The 20,697-nt window shown below is 37.2% G+C and overlaps 1 protein-coding gene across 2 annotated transcripts; it reads left to right on the forward strand.

Moving 5' to 3' along the window:
* The first annotated feature begins 5,044 nt into the window (after positions 1-5,044).
* Positions 5,045-19,505, forward strand: LOC591136 (vesicle-associated membrane protein 7). 2 transcript variants are annotated; one of them, XM_790716.5, is made up of 8 exons: positions 5,045-5,127; positions 12,801-13,060; positions 13,701-13,750; positions 14,397-14,484; positions 16,092-16,185; positions 16,833-16,900; positions 17,626-17,718; positions 18,645-19,504. In XM_790716.5, exons 2-8 carry the CDS (start codon positions 12,857-12,859, stop codon positions 18,708-18,710), a joined length of 663 nt encoding a protein of 220 aa, XP_795809.2. In that variant the 5' UTR covers positions 5,045-5,127; positions 12,801-12,856; the 3' UTR covers positions 18,711-19,504. The 2 variants fall into 2 exon arrangements, with proteins under 2 accessions (XP_795809.2, XP_011681933.1); XM_011683631.2 differs by lacking the exon at positions 5,045-5,127 and having other exon boundaries at positions 12,546-13,060; positions 18,645-19,505.
* Positions 19,506-20,697: the final 1,192 nt, after the last annotated feature.

A 20,697-nucleotide genomic window follows, 5' to 3' on the forward strand; every position in this document is an offset into this window, starting at 1 on the left:
AGCGTATGAAAACAACTATTTCTCGAATATTAAAGCAGTCATTAATACTTTTATATGCCGAAAAAAAATAGACTAAAAAATAAAAAATAAAAAATACTTTTTTTTAGTCGAAGGTGAGAGTCGAACTCTTGCGTACAATGAGTGATGAATCTTGCACCAACGCCTTACACCACTCGGCCATCGCGCGCTGTTCACATGCCTGGCAGTTTTGTACAATATATACATTAAAATGGATTAAAACCGGCTTCGGCGTGATGAATGCTTCGCAAAAGCACCCTTCTTTTACTTTTGCAATGCATATTGGCACGAACTTAGATCAAGATCTATCGGCAGATGTTTTTTTTTTGTTTTTGGAAGTTTATTTTCGTCTTCATGTCAACAATGCAAGATAAAATTGTCGGTAAGATCGATCGAGATTCAATTGTATTGAAATTACCGACCAATCCTTCGCACACATACGGTATCCTCGATCGCTCAAACCATTTTTTAACATGTAAACCTATGGGGTAACCATGGAGGCTGACCTATTTTTTTAATAACCATGGTTATTAAAAATATTAAATGTTTTATGCATGGTTACCGGGAATTTTACAGGAACAGTTGAAGTTTATGAATGCAATTCGACCAATCAGATGGCTGGATTTCTTAAGTGAGGTATATAATATCAAATATCGCATCAGATTCGGTGTGCGTGCATATCATGAATATTTATGACTAGTGCATGACGTAGAGTTCCTATTGAGCCAATCAAATGCAGCGGTAGGATGGCAAGGTTAGGGGGGAAAAAGACGCAGCCCGGACGCAGCCCGGACGCAGCCTGGCCCAAGCCATTCAGGGATTCTTTTTTTTTTCTGGACAACTTACCTATAACCAAGTCAGAGCGTAATAGGGGGCTCCTTGGGGATGACGGCCCTTTCCATATTTACCAAAGTAATGGATAATGAAAATAGGCAAATTATGTTGGCATTTTTAACATCCTAGCTACCACCCTCATCGGGTATAAATACCTTGCCAGCCCCCCTCCAAAAACTTAGAACAAATAAACGATATCATTGACATATGGGAGAACCGTTCAAAACACAATGGCCAGTATTCTGAAGTCTGGTTTAACTTTAAACCTAGGGTTTAAATGAAAATGAAATGAAACTTAGACCTGGGGGACGTTTCATGAAACAATGAGTCGGTGGTTTTCACCGACTAATATCATTTTCACTGACAATTTAGTCAGCGCTGACTAAATTTGACCAATCAGAGGCCTTGAAAATAGTCGGTGGCAATAGAATTGTCGGTGAAAATTGTATTAGTCAGTGAAAACCACAGACTAATTTTTTCATGAAACACCCCCCTGAAGTCTGGTTTAGTTAAACCCGCGTTTAACTCAGCCAGACTTCAGAATACGGGCTAATGAGTAAGCCTTTTTCATCACTGTCTTTTTTTAATGAAGCATTGAAACTCGCATAATTATTTTCTTCTCTTATTCACTTTGCAGCTTGGCCTATTTGTGTATTGAAAGTGCATTTAAATAAAAGACGAAGATAATGCGTGCTTCTCCGAGGAAAGGAGAATCATTTCCTTCTCAATTCATTCCTTGATGCTATGTCAGAAGAAGCTAAGAAGTTTTTTGGGGGAGGGGTGCCCCAAATCACTTGTTTTGTACTGAAAAATTAAATGTTTAGAATTTGTCTTTAATTCATGCATTTCTGTGTGGTATGCGGGGGGGGGGGGGGTATCGCCCCGTAGGACTTTTTTTAGAAGAAAAACTGAATATTAAGAATGTGTCATACATAAATACATACATACATATTGGTATTTATTTAGCGCCTTTACATGAACATGCTCATTTTATGTGTGTTTGTCTGCAATTGTACTGACTCGATATCACACCTATCAGCTATGACTATGTTCCTGGGAATGATATAACTCCTAATCAAATACACAAACTCTGTCGATCACTTACGAACAGAAAGCCTTTTAAATTTTAACACTACCCCTCTACCTTCCACTTAAATAAGGGCCTATACACAATACATGAATCATTATTCACAGACAGATTGCGTGTTTTTAGGCAAGTGCATTTTATCCGAAGACGAGGGTGTAATGCAGTGTGACTTAATTCAGCACTGTTATTTGTTTACGTCTCAGAAATTTGAGGTGAACCTACAATATATATATATATATAGAGAGAGAGAGAGAGAGAGAGAGAGAGAGAGGGGGGGTATAGGAGCACAGAAACATGATCATTCCGTCCGCACCATGCAGCCTACTCACTTGGCCCAAAAGAATATAAAATGTCGTGTCAAAACGATTGATACAATTAATAAATAATCTGAACAAAGCCTTCTGTATCGGTAGAGGCTGAATGGCCCTTAATTTTAAGCTAATTAACAGAAGAAGAAGAAGATACAGCGGATAGAGAAGAGCAGTTATAGCACAAAGAATGCACTTGCTTGATTATTTCTATTTATAAACTATATCGTTATTAAAAAAACAGCAACAGCAATGAATTGCGAATTCACAATGGTACTGAATATGGGGGAGGTGCGCGGGAGCCCTGATTTGTCTCTTTCTCGTCCTTTAGTTTCCCTTCTCCCTTTCCCTTTTCTCCTTTTTCTTGCCTATTTGAAACCTTAAAATCTGCCACAAGAACCCGACCGACAACCATAGATCTCTGCCGACATCGACAGATGCTTTTGCATCCATTTATTTATTTATGTCTTTGAGTTGAGGACTCTTGGAGTGTGTTGACACTTTTCAGAAGGTTAATTCATGAGACCACCAAAGAAATCAAAGAATTATGGATCCGCACATCTCAAAAAATCGCAGGGTATGGCAGCCCCCCTCCCAATGATAAAAATCAAGTTTGTAAAATGGAGTAAGGCCGACAGTGTTTTTTTAGAGTCAAATGTATTTGTTACCCTGTCCGCCCCACGCCCCAATCATATCGCCACACTACATCCCTAAAAAAGTTGATGAAAGAGCGCTATCTGTCAGGTTGTCAAGAACAAACTTTGTTTAAAAAGCATGCTTAAAACAGGAAGCTGTAATATCATGCTTAAAACTTGAATATGTTGGTATACATGCCTAGGGGCGGCGAATTCTTTTCATGACCGGGGGGGGGGGGCGAAATGTGAGGGACGAGGGAGCAGTGGCGTAATCAGCAAAAACGTTTGGAGGGGGGGGGGGCAGAAAAAAAATCCGCAACACCACCACTCGTACATGTTACATGCAGTCCACGAGGAATGTTACTCAAAGTGGGGGGGGGGGGGGTGGTGGGTGAGGGGGCTTAAGTATTTACGATCAGGTAGACCAAAGCGAGCGAAGCAAGTGGAGCGTTAATTGGCGTGGGGTCCAGGGGCAGAGCCCAATGAAGCTCAGGGGTTTTAGGCATTTAATTACGGTCAGATAAGCATCCAGGGGCCGTGGGGTCCAGGGGGCAGAGCTCCTGGAAGGTCAGGGAAAAACCATTCCATTTCAGCAACATTTGTAAATAACTGGTATCGAATTAGAAATAAACCTCATTTGAATTTTATTTCCAAGCCCCCCCCCCCCCCATCAGTACGCTAGTACAGTGCGAGGGAGCATAGTGAACGAGAGGGGTGAAGGTGACGGAAGTGACTACCCCCACGGATGTGACTACCCCCATAACATTTTCTTGAAGTTTTGTTGTATTAAAATAATGATTCATTACATTCCTTAGCAAAACTATAGTATAAAAACAAGCAATATACTTTTTTCACACTTTTCTACAATCCCGAGCGAGAAGAGTTTTGCATTTTTATACGCTGCACTCTTGGGCCCTCCAGAGCCTAACAGTGTGTTGCAGTCTTTAGTCAGTATTTGCTACAGTGGCGGATCCAGGGGGCGGGGTTAATGCTCATCTGACAGTAATTTATTGCCCCAAACCCCTGTGCTTCCGGGGGCTCCGCCCCCTGGACCCCACGCCAATTCGTGACCTGCCAGTGTCACAAATAAGGTATAAAATATGCTCATCTGACGATAATTTGATGTATGAAACCCCTGAGCTTCTGAGAGCTTCGCCCCCTGGACCCAGTGGCGTGGAAAAAAACACATGTTAATTTTACCTTTTTTTTTGGAGATGCCCCCCCCCCCCCCCCGGCGCTTAAGGGGGCAAATTTGCGCTGATACAACGATATCCAGTGGTATCCAAGTTGTGTTTTGGTGTTTTTTCCCCTTCGAGCTGGTTTTGAGAGGATATCATTCTAAAATCATGTGCTACTTTTTTATTTAATGGTACATTGTTTTCTAATAACAAACTTCATGAATCATGTTTATGATTGATGCACCTGATGACTGCCATTTACGTATGGCCGCGCCCCTTCTCCAAAATTTCCTGATTACCATTCTGCCACTCTTTCGAGGGGGCCGGCTTTTACACTAACCTTTTCAGGCATTATACGGCCGCTTAAACAAGCATATGCCTAGTATTTTTTCAAATAAGCCGAATTCCGACTCAGTTGTGCACAAACTAAAAATTATAATACGATCAGTCCCCCCCCCCCCCCCCCCCCCCCCCCCCCCCCCCTATCAATGAGCGCGCATTCCACACGCGCATATCCAGCCCCAAAGACGTTTAAATATAATCCTTTTTTCTCTTCTCCGTTCTTTTTTCTCTTCTTTTCTTCCTAATTGGGAGGGGGGCGGCCGTTGCCCCCCCCCCCTTGGATCCGCCACTGCTGTAGTACAGCATTATTCTCACATTTTCAACTCTCCTTTGAGAAGAAGAAAAAAGTGACTGGCATATCCTTTCATTAAATATACTCACAAAAGTAGGTTTGATGACCATTGTAATGGAAATGTAGATCACAAGCTAGGCATAATGCCAGATAGAAAATGATGTGTTGCCCTCTGAAAACATTTTTCCACAATGTTCAACTCTCTCTCTCTCTCTCTCTCTCTCTCTCTCTCTCTCTCTCTCTCTCTCTCTCTCTTGATCTTGCAAATAGACAATAATAAATTCGTACGGGCGTTAATACGTACGCAATTTAATGCAATAGATGTAATACCCAATAGTGACGCACACGTACGGGTGCGTTCAAGCAAGCAATCACGAGAGCAGAATTTAGCTGATCTAACTCCGGAAGAACATCAGAAACTCTGTTTATATTTGTAAGTAAAACATATTGAATGAAATAATTATACTACAAATAAATTTGATATTAACCATTCACATTTCGTAATCTGCCATGTTTTCTCATGATGTGAAGGTCAATTCAAGTATTATTAACCATTTAACGTAGCATCTGCTAATGATAGGGATTATCCCTGAAGAAGAGACGTAACCTGTAGTGTCTTGCACGGGGAACTCCCGGCGGCGTAAGCAATCTATCACTGGTACTGCAGGATTCGGCCCCCGATCAGTAGATCTGCATCTGTAATCCTTTGACATAGACTAGACTAGGTCTAATTGGATTAGCCTATTAGGTTTTACTTAGACCGAAAATTTCTGTCTCTTTTGATCGTTATCCTCTTAAATAGGTAGAGTCGGCTCCTCTCTTTATAATAGCCTAAATAGGGAGGCCAATGCCCGGGCGTAGGGCTTCTACGCCTACGATTTGTGCGCTCGTCGTCCAAGTCAGAAAATTACCAGAAGAAAAAAAATGGGGAAAAAAAAGAAAACAAATATCTATGGAATAAAATGTATAACAAATACACAATTACACACTCCACAACATACCTATAATCATGGATCTGTAACGGTCTTTCACCATTTGTTGACGATCTTGCAGATTTTGACGTTTTTAGATCCAATAATTCTGTTAGCAGACGACCTTGGCGCGCACATATGAGAAACTAGAAGGGTCCTAGAGGGCGATGAGGTTAGCTCACTAAAATCCTTCTCAATGACTGAAGGTAGAGCCTAAAAATATGGAATCAATTTAATATCAAAGAACTTTTGATAGAGATTAACATATCAGTTGTGCACAAATGTCACTTTTAACAACTAGAAAATATAACGAAAAACAATTATATCTTTTTAATTGCAGATTTTTACAAACTGCACATACGAAGGTAGATAGAGTACGATGTTTTTGTCAATCTTGCGTTGGTTTGAGCCCCATAGCTAGAGCCATCTCAAATTGGGGAGCAAAACTGTGAACAGATACGTCATTGTTCCAGCCCAAAATAGAAGTCTTGCGACATCATAATATGAATATGTATGAGGTCCGGTCTCATCGCGCGCAAAACAAATTTGACGTAGTCTCACACATAGTACCTTTTTCTCAGCACCAGACACCAGTGTCGTGCAGTAATGTATGAGAAGTGTAAAAAAAGACATTTTAGTAAAAAAAAAAAAAGTCTACGTGAGCAGTCTATACTCCAATTGAGAAGTGTAATGAATGTATGGTTTGAACGTGTGTGTGTTAGTGTATGATATCAATCATATCATCATATGGTTAGTGAGAGAGAGAGAGAGAGGGAGAGAAATATCTCCGTCAGTACACGTCTATCAATGCGTGCAGTCCTATTGACTATGTTTGATTCCGTATTGTGTTTGCTGCAAAGTTCTGTGCAAGTTGGATTTATCGATCGTGGATTTATCGATCGTTGATAGTGTCAAATTGATCTTTACTCATGAGGAAATAATTGGAATACAAACTAAGGTAGGCCTATTTATTTATTTCAATCATTTTCTTACTTTACAATGAGTGGCTTTCGAGCTTTCTCTCATTATGTTTTAAGTTTTGACCCTCCATGCCATGGCATGGCTAGCATGGCTCGATTGCGGCTTGCATGCAATTACCGTACCTGGACGGCCTGTAGTACTGTGTCGGTGTGTGCGACTAATTCAAGGCTAGCCGGTGATGATGAATGTACTTTCGCGCGAAGTTTTGAACTTGTTGTCCAGGCAATGACCATGATGACAAGCCCATTCCCTCGGGCCTGTCTAATTCTCGACGTAATATTTGGGACCATGAAATTGATTGTTTCAAGGCTCTTACGGACGGTCAGCCGTAGAAGGAAGGGAGTTCTTAAAAGCTGGATATCTCCTATTCGATGGAACTTCTGGAGTCGGCAGATGGGTGAATTTTCTTAGTGAAGGTAAATGCTTTCTTTTAATCTTAGTTTTATTATAAACAAATTAGTAATTAAAAAGTTAGATTTGGGCATTGGCCTCCCTATTTATAACTCCAGGGAGCTCCGACCCGACGCTAAAGCCTTAAGTAAAGGCAAGCCAAGGGGTGGAGCTCCAGAGTCAGCTTCTAAAAACGATTCAAACAGCGGGTTGGGCACGAAGAACTTTGCTCATCGAGCGCTGTATGAGTGACTTTACACGCTCTCATTGACCGATTTCTACATGCATGTGACACGATTGTCCATGTCCAGGTCGCTAGTGCTCATTGATTAATTTATCCCCCTTACAAATGCACATCTGCCAACAAAAGATGGATTAGTATTAAAGGGGACTCTTGGAAGTATGCGCACCTGACATGTCGCTAGGGAGGCCAATACCAAAATCTAACTTTTTAATTACTAATTTATTTATAATAAAACAAAGTTTGAAAGAAAGTATTTTCTTTAACTACATGTAAGACAACTCACCCATCTGCCGATTCAAGAAGTTCCATAAAATAGAGATATCCAGCTCTGAAGTTGGAGGTTTCTTCTACCCTAATCTGTCCGTAAGAGCCTTGAAACAATCATATTTCATGTCGCAAAATTACGTTCATCATTAGACAGGCCCATGGGGATAGGCGTGTCATTGCCCGGACAAAGTCCACAATTACGTTTAAAACTTCGCGCAAAAGTACATTCACTCGTCTACGGCTAGCCTTGAATCGTTCGCACATGAACACACCGACACAGGCAAGCCCCGATCCAGGCTGAAATCCAGCCATCAATGTGCGTACGACTACATCTTCTACTACTACTACTACGAACCGAAGGCGAAGGTTAAAAAATGAAGAAAAGATATCAAAATTGGCAGGAAAGAAATAGATCTAATTCATTGATATTTACCTTATTCCAATAACTTGATTTCCTCATAAGTATTCCTTATGATTCGGTCGGAGATCTACTGTACAATCAACAAGAACGACCTCCAAAATCAGCGCAACACATTATTTAATCCCCGGAATGATACTATGCGTGCATATCGCATACGTACCTGGATATCTCTTTCTCTCTCTAGCTCTAGCTATACGTGACAACTATGTATCATGCACTCGCATCATCATCCAATCGTGTCTTTTCAACCAAACTTCTCAATTGGAGTATAGACTGCTCACATAGACATTTTTTACTGAAATATCATTTGTAACATTTCTCATATATGACTTACTGTACGAGCGCGACACTCGTGTCTAGTGCTGTGAGAATAAGGTACTGCGTGTGAGACTACGCTACATTTGTTTGGCGCGTGATGTGACCGGAGCTCATACATATTCATATTATGATGTCGCAAGACCTCTATTTTTGGCTTGAACAATGACATCACTGTTCACAGTTTTCCTTCTCAATTTGAGATGGCTGTAGCTATCGGGCCCAAACCAACGCAAGATTGACGTAAACATCGTACTCTATCTATCTTCCAATGTCCAGTTTGTAAAAATATGTATTTAAAAAGATATAATCTTTTTTCTTTATATTTTCTAGCTGTTAGAAGTGGCATTTGTGAACATCTGATATGTTAATCTCTATCAAAAGTTCTTTGACTTAAATCGGATTCCATATTTTTAGGGTCTACCTTCTGCCAATGAGAAGGATTTTAGTGAGCAAACCTCTGCGCCCTCTAGGATTTTCTTAGTCAGTTCTGTGTGCGTGTTATGTTCTTCTGCTACCACAATTATTGGATTCAAATATGTCAAAATCTGCAAGATTGTCAACAAATTGTGAAAGACTGTTACAGATCTGTGATTAAAGGTATGTTGTGGAATGTATAATTGTATTTTCTTTTTTTATTTCAATCAATTTTTATTTTATATCTTTTATTTCTTTCTGCTAATTTTTTTAAGTGGACGACGAGCACACAAATCATAGGTGTAGAAGCCTTACGCCCGGGTATTGGCCTCTCTAATGTCACTTAAAATTTACAAGAATTTTCTTTTATGTTCTCCTTATGTTTGATGTCCACTTGTAAAGTGTGCCCAAAATGTCTAAAATCAAGCAATGTCAATTTCACAAGAAAAGGTGGCAGTGTAATTTTGACATTGCAAAGACAAAGGTTTCCAATGTAGCTTCTAAAAGTCGGGTCAGCATCCGGTCGCAGGCCCCTTTCATGGCGGCTTAAGAGAATTAAGGAGGAAGAGAGAGTGATGGAAGAAAAGGAAGAGAAGAAGAGAGGAAAAGTAAAGAGAGGGAGAAGGGAAAAAAGAAGAAATATAATCGCTACTCTTAGTAATGGGTCGGCTACGTATTTGATAAGATGGAAACCAAATCCCACGCAAGTTATGCATATAGCCTGCACGGCTGCACCAATGAATGAATCATAGGATCGGAGGAGGGGGAGGGGGGATTCGGCCCTGGCCCTCCCTTTTTGGCAGCCTAAATACATGAAAATGGGGGGAAAGAGAGAACAAAAGAAAAAGGAGGAAAGAAAGCGACAATAATGTAAATAAAAAGAAGATAGAAAGTGGAGGAAAAGGAGGGAGAGAGAGAAAAGGAACAATATGAAACTTAAATTTACACATACAGATCACATAAATTTTACGTAGAGTTGACTCAACAAAAAGAGTTTTTATAGAATTGTCTTTAAGAGAAAGAGAGAGAGAGAAGGGTTATTTCTAAAATGAAATGAAAAGGGCTATTACAATTTCCATTTCTCAGGACGCCAATTTTGAATTTGCCATATATTGTTGAAAAATTAAAGAATTTTCTGGGGCTCCACCTCTCAATGCAAAGGCTGGCCCCATCCGTAAAGAAAGAAGTGGTTTCCAAGACAACCTTTTGTTGTACAAAATTCTCCTTGGCTCGGGAGATGGTGTGTGTTTCCTGTTGTTTTAAAACCTTCTACCAACCTTAATATTTAATAGGCAAGGTTTCGTCCCCTCTTTTGGACTTTGAACTACTCACACTATTTCTCGCTGTTATCTGCCTTAAAATCACTGGAGCAGACAGAGATAGGTTGAAATTAATAGCCAGAGACTTTATTTATTTATTCAAGGATTAATTTTTTATACAGATGGATTCTTCTACCATTCTTGACCAGAAGTTCATTTTAAAGTCAATATTGGGGGCATCATCCCATTGAGTGTTGTGTCCAGTATTAAGGGTATGTTCTGCTACTGATAAATAAGATGGAATGCTCAATCTGAGGGCTTTTTTGTGCTCTTTAAATAGAGCACACAATAGGGGTAGTACAATTTAAATTTCAATGGATGGATTATAGTTTTTATCGCTCAAGACGGTTATTTGTCTTAAGGTCCTGAACTGCTAAGACTCGAGAGCGTCCTGGGGTTCCACTCTGGAACAAATACAAAAATCCACATAAGAGGCATTTTTAAGATCTTCAGAAAATTTCATCAATTTCCAAGAAATTTGGTGTTCATTTTCAGGAAACTCTATTTTGATAAGTGGAAGCACTGGCCCTGGAGTCTCTTTTTCATTAAAAAAGAAACTTTAACAAGTCAGATATAGACCTAAAACAAGCCTCATTATCTTCAGTATACAAGTGTCATTACTGTAATATTAAGAAGTAGATTGTCTAAGTCTGAAACAAAATTGAGTGATGTTGGAGTTGTGGCCGGCTTTCCAGCGATCAAGTGTACATTGTTCTGCTTAAGTTGAAGTATACGATTGACTGTAAGAGTTTTCAGGCAAATGGCATCCCATGTTTCATAGAAATCACAATAATTGTGCCAAAAATTTTGATCAAAATTCAAGCAAGAACAATGAAAATTTTACAAGAAAAGGTGGCAGTCTAATTTTGACTTTGCAAAAACAAAGGTTCACAAATTAACCTTAAGCCAAAGCCAAAACGCCGACTTCTGACAAAAGTTTGTGATGTTTATTCTGCCAGAAACGCTAATGCACGCAAACCATGGCAACAAAATATGTCCAGAGTCCAGATTACAAGGTAGAAAAAATGTGTGATCTACTAACTGATAGAAGCTGCAAAAATTCTTACATATAAATTACCAGCTGTGGCAAGTTGAAATACAGCATAAAAGCTTGCTGACATGAAAGTACAGTGGCTGAATTAAAAGCGCATTATGAAAACACTTACGGTACAGATCCAAATCACTGACTGAATCATCTAGCCTTATGGGCTTGGTGATTTATCATGGTTGATGAAATATGATATTGATATCACGAAGCCTTACTAGCTATCCATTAGCCTGCACTATGAACATGACTGACAAAGAAAGCGGACAATATACAGTTCCTCAGGTAGACAAAGGAATATCCCTTCACTGCTATTATGTAAAAATGTTTAGAACAGGTGTCACATGCATATTCACTTTTTACATAATAGCAGTGAAGGGATGTTCCTTTGTCTACCCGAGGAACTGTATATTTTGTCCGCTTTCTTTGTCAGTCATTTTCATAGTGCTGTCTGGAGAGTTTTAGGGTATAAGCAAAACGCAATTGTGAATTACACATTCCTGCACATAACGAACCTTGCAAATTCGGCGTCGCTGATGAGGGAGTCTTATTTCTACTGTGATGCAACAGACTTCAAAACTGATCAAGAGTTACTGACGAAAAATGCGAAACACATTTTACTGGAGTGATAGACCTTTGCTTACTTTTCTTATGTTGGCTAATTATAAAAATGTTCACCTCTAACTCTGCTGAGAGTTTGCGATGTTAAACGTGGCCAGAAATACAAGTACCTGTAATGATCTGATCTTCGATAAGGTTGATTTTGCATCGCCAATTTGATGCTGACTTCATGACATTAGCGATTAGTAGTTCAAAAAAGCGTGTGCTTGTAGTGTTGCAAAATCAGCTATTTAGCTGTTAGAACCTCTTGAGACTGAGAGTTTTCCTGCGCTAGGGCTAGGCCTAAGTTTCTGGGGAAAATATCAGCATCATCTGATGGTATGCTATGTTTATGATGTGTATGTGTGTGTGTAATTTGGTTTCAACGGATACATATCCAGCATATATGATTATTTACGTCTAGGACCAAAAGTTTAACATTACCATCCAAAAGACTTGGCTCAGTTTCAAACTTGTGGCTGATCAGAGTCAGTATGTACATGTAGGGTAAGATAGTGTTAACTGTGCCAAGGACATTACCACTACTACTAGACCAACTCGCATCTCCCAAAATTAAATCATCTTTCATTCGGCATTGGTTCAAGGATGACATTGAATTTGTTATAGAATAATTTCTTGATTACACGAGCTATGGCATGCTCGTGTACACATTTTATGAAGGATAAAATCACCACAATAATGCTGGCATCCTGTATCAAGTAACAGTAACAGAGTTTTTAATGGAAAGATCTTTGTTTTAATTGGCCTCTTATGACATTGCACAGTGCAATTGAATATCTCTATGTTATGTCAAGCACTTGGCTACCAGCTATATTAATGCCTTAAAAATTAATTACCCAGGTGTTTTAGCAGTTTGCTGCAGAACTTCTTTGTGTTATTACAGGACATTCATAGTATGCATACCGGTATTGCACTGACAAGCATCCCATTCCCTAGATGACAAGCCAAGTTGTTTTGCTAGTTTTGATTATTTGGAACCTATCGCTTCATATAAATTACCTGTGTGGGAATAACACGAGCCTGTTGTAGTGGATGTTTAGCAGAATTACACGTTTAGGGACAACAAATGGCACCTGCTCCAACTCAGAAGCGTTCCTATCTCTCTTACCTTTCAGAGTCCCCTGTGGATGGTCTTAGTCAGATATACAGGAGACCTTTCGACGGAGACGAGATGCCGATCCTTTACGCCGTCATCGCCCGCGGCACCACGGTGCTTGCAAACTATGCGGCCTGCCAGGGAAACTTCACGGAGGTGACGGAACAAGTCCTGATGAAGATTCCTCCGCAGAATGCCAAGCTGACCTACTCACATGGAGCCTACCTCTTTCATTATGTCTCAGATGAGAGGATTATCTATATGTGCATCACAGATGATGTGAGTTCTTTTCTTAGACCCAAGATGTGCAGATCCTTTTCATCATTATCAATGTGTAATAACTAGAATATTTTGATGGTTCTTCTATGATTATAAACACAACGATATAGTTTCTCATATATTTATTACATATTTTTACAATGTGTGACCAAAACAAATTTCCATGTATTCTTGTGGATTTGGATGCATAGGAAAAGAAAAAAAGAAAGAAAGAAGTAAAGTATCCCTAGATCAGTTTTCCAATTTCCATAGACTTTCATATGATTTCTTCATTTTCGTTTAACAGATTTGTCTGTTTATCTGGTACAGTTATTTACATGTTTTCCTTGACCTGATTGGGCCCTTAGATTGAAATGCTACAAATGTAAAAATAGACTTATTGAAACCAGCATTTTCCTTTTTTAAGTTACACACAATGTGTCATTATAGCAGTTTGCTTGAAGATTGAAATTATTCTGCATGACTGGAAGGGAATCATAACAAATGCTGTCTGCAGATTTCCAGGTTTCTGTAATGATTTAATGCAATGTTTGACAACAAAATAATGTTTAATGAATGGAGAAAGAGAAAGATAATCAAAAGTGTTTTTATTTCATATTTCTATGGATTTTCTTTAAGTCTTTGTTTTTATTCTTTTCAGGACTTTGAAAGATCAAGAGCATTTGCATTTCTACAGGAGATCAAGAAGAAGTAAGGATTTGTTCATTCCTTTATTTCTAATTGTAATTTGAAGTTTTTGAGATGAAAGTTCTTTTTTTTTCTTTGATTTTTTATAATGGAACTGCATTTTTAGTTTGAGATAAGTGGGCTCTAACTATTTCTAGCTTATTTACTCTAAAGTATCAAAAGGATTGAATGTGACAGGAAAGTTTCAACAATCTTGCCAAAGACTTGCTGAAAAGTGTACATTGTCTTGATTGGCCTGTTGGTAAATTTGTCTCTGTTTTGTTGTTGTTTTGCTCTTTACTCAATAATTAGATACATTATTTATATTGAATTAGGATGGCAGGTGTTATTGATTTTGTTTACTGAATATCAGCTTAAATTCTGTGAGATTATACTTATTTCATTTATTACCCTTGCATTAATAATGCAAATTTTCTTGTCGTCATTTGCTACAGGATTATTCCAGGTTTAAAATAGTTTGAAAAAATAATTCAGTCAAAAAGAACTTCTGGGGAAATGCCATCATTTCAACAAAGAAACATGTATCTAAATTGCTATCTTTCAAGTTTAAGTGTCATTGAATTTATGTGTATTTTAAATAGAAACTGAAACAAACTTTCCTGTAGATAATTTTAGAGTTCATGTTGTATTTGTATTATCCTACTCATAGATTCACGGCTACCTATGGGTCCAGAGTACATACAGCGCTTCCTTTTGCAATGAACAGTGAATTCTCAAGAGTACTAGCTGCACAAATTGTAAGTCAAGTAAACAACAAATGCCCACAATGGGAGTTTGCTCATTATTTTCAACATGTTTATTAAAGCAGAAAGAACAAGAATTGCAGACAAATTGTGCCCATAAGTGTTAAAAAAGATACTTCACATACAATAATGAAAATGCAAAAAGAAGAGGAATCCAAGAACAACACAAAGTTTGATTAAATTCATTGATAAACACTGACTAAAGGAAACACATCGTGCGCAATAATTAGATATGATACAGATGCAGGCGCTCATAAGCGGCTCCCGTGGCTGAATTTACTTTACAGTGGAATTACCCAAGAGGTAACTCTGTTTTCTATTTGATGGTTATCCTTTTCATGAGAGGGCTTTGTTTCAATAAGAGATTAAATTTGATCTTATATGATATCACACAAGCATATACGTAAACATGAATTTCAACCTGTGAAATCTTGTGCATTGATCTACTACTGCTGTTTGTGCTGTTTCGACTAGACTGCATTTATTGCTTGTTTAGAACTGATAAGAAGGAGCATTGTCTAGATCAAACCTGATAAGGATGCACTTGAAGGTATGCTAATCTTAATGAATACACATGTATGAGATATCTATGTAAAACAACACCTCAGTAATACATGTAGTGAGACTACTCCAAAGCCACTTGTATTTATTTTGATTAAGATTTTTCTTCTTGAACATTTATATGATTTTTTTTCTGTGGGGGGGGGGGGGGGGGGAGGATATTTCTTCACTTAATCATTGTATGTGTTAAATTAATGTCCATAAGACTTTGGATTGGCTTGCATCAGCCACTTGTTGAAGACAAGAAAACTTTCAAGCATAGATTTAAATAACTGTTTACATGTATGTACTTTTTATGACAGTGTTGGAAAGTCAGTTTATTGTATCTTGGAACTGTCAGGAAGTGGTGTATCACTATCATGTGATGTGATACTATGAATGCCAGATCTTTTTCCTTCATTTCCTGTACTTTAACTGAAAATTCCTCCTTGACTCTTTCATTTATATTAAATGCTTCTAAGAGACAAGTATTACTTGCTATTATGAAATATCTGGTGTGAAACTTATTGGGGAACTTTGCAAAGATGCAATCTCAGGCAAACTTCCATAATACTCAAGTATGCTCCCCAAACCACTTCATGTTGTATCACATACTGCACACTCAACAATGTTTCAAGAGACATGATGAGATACATATTTACTTGCAATTGTGGGGAATCTTATTTTTGAAATAATTTTTGTGGCAATATAACCATGACTAATCAAAGTTAGTGTGATTGAGAGTTGATATGTACACCATCAAGTAAAAAGAAGGGGCAAAATCATAGTTTGATGTGAATTTTTTACATGAATTTCTTTCAAACTTTGTTTATGTTGACGGAAAGTATATCTACCATTTTATTACTCACGTAATCTGTTGAAGTGAATAATAGCCAAGAAACAAATGTGTATATCAATGACAGATATGAAAGTGAGATGCTAACAGAATAAAAGATGAAGATTATTTCATTCTGTTCATGGGGAGAATGATACAATCCTTACTATCCTGTAGTTTAATATTTTGTTGATATCCTATGTTTAAAAATTGATGTTTTTGGCAGAGATACTTTGCACAACCGTTGTCTGATCACACGAGGATGTCAGAAGTGCAACAGGACCTGGAGGAACTCAATCAAATTATGGTCAGAAATATTGGTAAGAATTAATGCTTAATTTTGATGGTAGTGTTAAACTGCCCTCAAGATTGTTGAAACTGAAATTATCATTTCATGCTTTGTAAAGCCAAAACCGAATTATGCTTTTAATATGAACTTCTTCCTTAGTAAATTAAAGTTTATAATAATGCTTGTGACCAAACAATTCCTTTAACCAATACTTACCATTTTTCTAAAGAGAGAAACATTACTATGTTGCAACATATGTCTACTACTGCCAGTATCACAAGGCAGATAATATCCTGAAACAGCCTTGAACACTCTTGAATAGTATATAATAATAATATAAAATACAAGGTTAATGTATGTTTGCCAATATTTGATTATTACTGTATAGGACCTTCAACATTATATTTTTTTAAAAACCTGAGTAAAATCAGTAAATTAATTACAACATAAATTTGACTTTATATTTATCAATCTATCAATTTTTGTAAACATATGTTTATTTTTCATTATTGGAAAACAAAATTTGATTGGTTGTATCAGGGAAGCCGTTTAGTTAGTTATTGTTTAGAGCACTCTGTAGTATTCCAAATCTGTTCTGAATGTTGGTTCCCTTCAGGGTGATACATGTATATTTCTTTTCCCCTCCATTTCAATGCGTTTTTCTCCTTGCTCTTTTAGAGTCTGTGTCAAATCGAGGAGAAAGGTTAGAGCTCTTGATCGATAAAACGGAAGACTTAGAAACCACAGTAAGTTTATATACTTTACTATGTGCTGACATGCATTCACGATACTATCATATGATTTTCTTTATTGTATGGGCTTTCAAAAAGAGTAGCTCAAGTGCCCACAGCTGGAAAAACAAGGCATTTACCGTGTTTGTCAGATAAACCGTACAGGTGTTGTTTACTTTCTATGTAAAGTTGTCATGGTCGAGTGGATACGTCACCAGACTGTCGATCACAAGGTCTGCGGTTCGTGACCCGCCGCGGCACTAATGTCCTTTGGCAAGACATTGATATACTTTTGCCACACTCAACCCAGGTGATGTAAATGGGTAACTGGCAGGAATAAATTCCTTGAAATGCTAGAGCGCTGTAATGGCAGCCGTGCTAAAGCTAGGGTAATAATCTCCCTCTGCACCTCAGAATAGTTTACTAGATCGATGGCGCGTAATAAATTCTGTAATATTATTATTATGTGTAGCTTAATCTTCTCTCTCTATCATACATACTGAAATTAATTGATGAATACACTAAAATAAATGTGTTTTCTGACTCATATTGAGAGAAAAGGAGAGACATGAGTGAGATGAAGGGCAGAGGATAAGAGGGAGGATTAGAGATGGGGCGAGAGAGAGAGGGGGAAGGTTCGAAGAAATGAAAAGAAGAAAACAGAGGAACAGATCGAATGCTTTTGATATAAACACCTTTTTTAATCTGTACCCAATTGTATGTTATGTTATCTCTTTCAGTCACTTACATTCAAGAAGAGCAGTAAAAGCCTGGCCCGATCTATGTTCATGAAGAACTTGAAATTGATCATCATCTTGTCAATAGTTGTAATTGTAAGTACCAGTATTTCTTCTCAGGAGTTTGTGATTGATTTGACAAAGTTCTTATTTAAAAGTACTGATCAAAATCAATACAAAATTTGCTTCATGAAATGGTCATCTATTTTAATATAAATATGAAGAGGAAAGGAAAGGAAAATCCATACCCTCCAGATTTCTTTATTTGTATTCTATTTATTAAAAACAAAACAATCAAGAGTACATGTTGTTATTGTCTTTTAAAGATCTTGATAATTCAATACAAATGCAGACCTTATTGAGAAAATATTTAATCTTGATTAATATACCAATTGCATATATCTGTAAATTTTCTAGTGTAACTTTTTTCAAGAGATGCAGAAGAAAAATAGTCCTACATTTATGGTAGAAGTGATATTTTGTGATATGCAGGAACAAATCAATTTTCCCACAGTAAAAAATAAACCGTGATTTGACGCTTGCTCTGATGATATTTACTCTGAGATTACATCTTCAAAGATATAGGGTTATGGCTAGGGGAGCATCTGGGTTTCAGATTAGGTTTAGGATTAGATTTATGTTGGTACCAGGATTCAATTGAGGAGTTCAGTTCATGAAAGAAATCAACTTTGGAGACATTTTTGCTGGAGCTTGTGTCGTGGAACTAAAGTATTTTCATAGTTGCACTGGAACTTTAAGTTTTTATAAAGAGCATACTCCTGATATGTGAGAGACTGTAACTGAGCAAGTGATGGTTTGGTTGCTTCATTTCAATTGGATATACCAGTAATATTAATGAAAGCTCTTTTTATTCACATTCATTTTATAAGCTTTTGTATCATTGCTGTCTCTCCCTCCTTTCATCATTTCTTCTTCTATCAAAGACCCTGCTTGATATCCATTATTTTATCTGGCATTTAATTCATCAAGTCTAATTTTTCTACATCAATCCTCTTTTTCAGTTGGTAATATACTTCATTGTGTCTGCAGCATGTGGTGGACTTGACTGGAATAGGTGCGTCAAATAGTGATCAGCAATTCAAAGACATTTGTTTTTATAAAAGACACTTATTTTCTATTCTGTGGATTATTGGAGGAATGCCAAGTCGATGGAATCATAGTACAATTAGGTGCAGAAATGTTCACAGAATTTGACTTATTTCTATGCTCTGTGAAAACCAAGCAAGACATGGAGAAGTAATTGTGCTTGAAAATTTGGGGTGATGCTTTGATGGAACTGCTGCTTTTGACCATACTGGACCATGTAGACAGAAGGATTAAACAGGTATTTTCTCATCAGCTCTTCAAAGCTACCATAGTATAGCCAACATGGTATGCTTCTATTGTTGTTGTTCATTGTATAATAAACATATCCTTGAAAAGATACAACTTTTATACATTCTTCATTCTCAGCCAAGCATAATGAAATGGTCATATTCTATTAAAGCATGTATTGATATTTTTTTCTGTCCAGTTTGTCGTCAGAATCTGTCAAAGTTCAACTCAGTACTTGTACAATGTAGTTATGAAGCCTTTATCAAATATATTGTGATTTTATTATGAAGATTTAATATTTCAGGTGCCTATTATAGCAGAACTCATCCAGATTATCAATGACAAAGACAATCATAATTATCTCTTCATAGTGGAGTACAATAACTAGATCATCTCCCACTTAAAATAGATAATTATGCAGGTCTGTAGCAATATAGATCATACCAGCTGATTTTTGTAATGGGAGATTTTTCATTTCAAGATAAAGGTGAGCTCTGGTCATCGAATTGCATTGTGAAAGAAAAGGTGTGAAATGGATCAGAAAAAGTTGATCATGTAAGTATTGGTGTGTACTGCAAAGTTCTGGAGTCATTAAAATCATAATATATTTGGCCCAGTCTTGGTAAAGTAACAAGCACTGTGCACAGAAAGATGTATATAGGACTACACAAATGGTGTCGGGGCTACCAACCTTGATTTCCTAATCTTTCTATGCTCATTACTCAGCCAGTATACATTTTCTACCAAAATTGTTTGGCAAATGACATTTATTTGTAATCTTGAACATTTGATGTAAGTTTCGTTTGATTCTGTGAGAATTTATTTTCTTTTTTTTACCAGAACTCACCTTTATCTTTAAACTATGAAGCAGTCACAATTATTGATACTGAATGATACCAATGAATATTTTTTTTTCTTCACATGAGTGGTATTGATGTTTCTATATGTATCTATTGCAAAGCCACAAACTTGAGCGAATTGTTTAATATTTGCTGTTGGAAATTGCCAAAATATACCACTTTCATTCAAGTATTGATAAACTTTCAGGTTTTTAATAACATATTTTTGTTCATAATTTCGACAAAATTAGCTAGATCAAGTGAGTCTGTGATCGTTAGGTGATTTGAGCATCATGTTTGCAGATGTAAGGTCTCCTGTTATACTGAATATTTTATTTAAAGGGTGTTATGTGATTGTTGATTTGAAACAGTAAACAGGAGAAAATCATAATATTTATCATTTATGTCAGACCTGTGCAAATGCTTACAACCAATTGGAGTCTACTTTATCAATTGCAATTCAATAGAAATTTTAACTTCAAATTCAAAAACTCATGGATCATGGCTGTGAAAAGAACATTCAGCTCAGTATTAAAGTGTGAGAGATTTGTTTTAATATGAAACAAATCTTAAAACTTGGGAGTGATCATGAACATTGATTATGATAAAGTGCTGACTCACATCTGAGAGCCTTGATCAGACGTACCGGTAGTATGTTTCTATGTTGGATCCATCCTGTGTAAAATCTTAAATTGTATTGGAATCATTCTTGTTTCTGTGGCAAGGACATGGGATCTTGCCCTCTGAACATTGCCTCTAGAAGTGTTTTTTTAAAAATAGATTTAATAAAGTGATGATGTAAAATTCAAAGACCAGAAAATGCCCGGAAGATAAATACTTTTTCGCTGTGTCATGAGATTATCTTGATGCTTATGAAATGAAATAGAATCATGAACTTGAT

This window comes from Strongylocentrotus purpuratus, unplaced genomic scaffold (genome assembly GCF_000002235.5).
Source record: "Strongylocentrotus purpuratus isolate Spur 01 unplaced genomic scaffold, Spur_5.0 spur5_scaffold_11, whole genome shotgun sequence".
Taxonomy (NCBI): domain Eukaryota; kingdom Metazoa; phylum Echinodermata; class Echinoidea; order Camarodonta; family Strongylocentrotidae; genus Strongylocentrotus; species Strongylocentrotus purpuratus.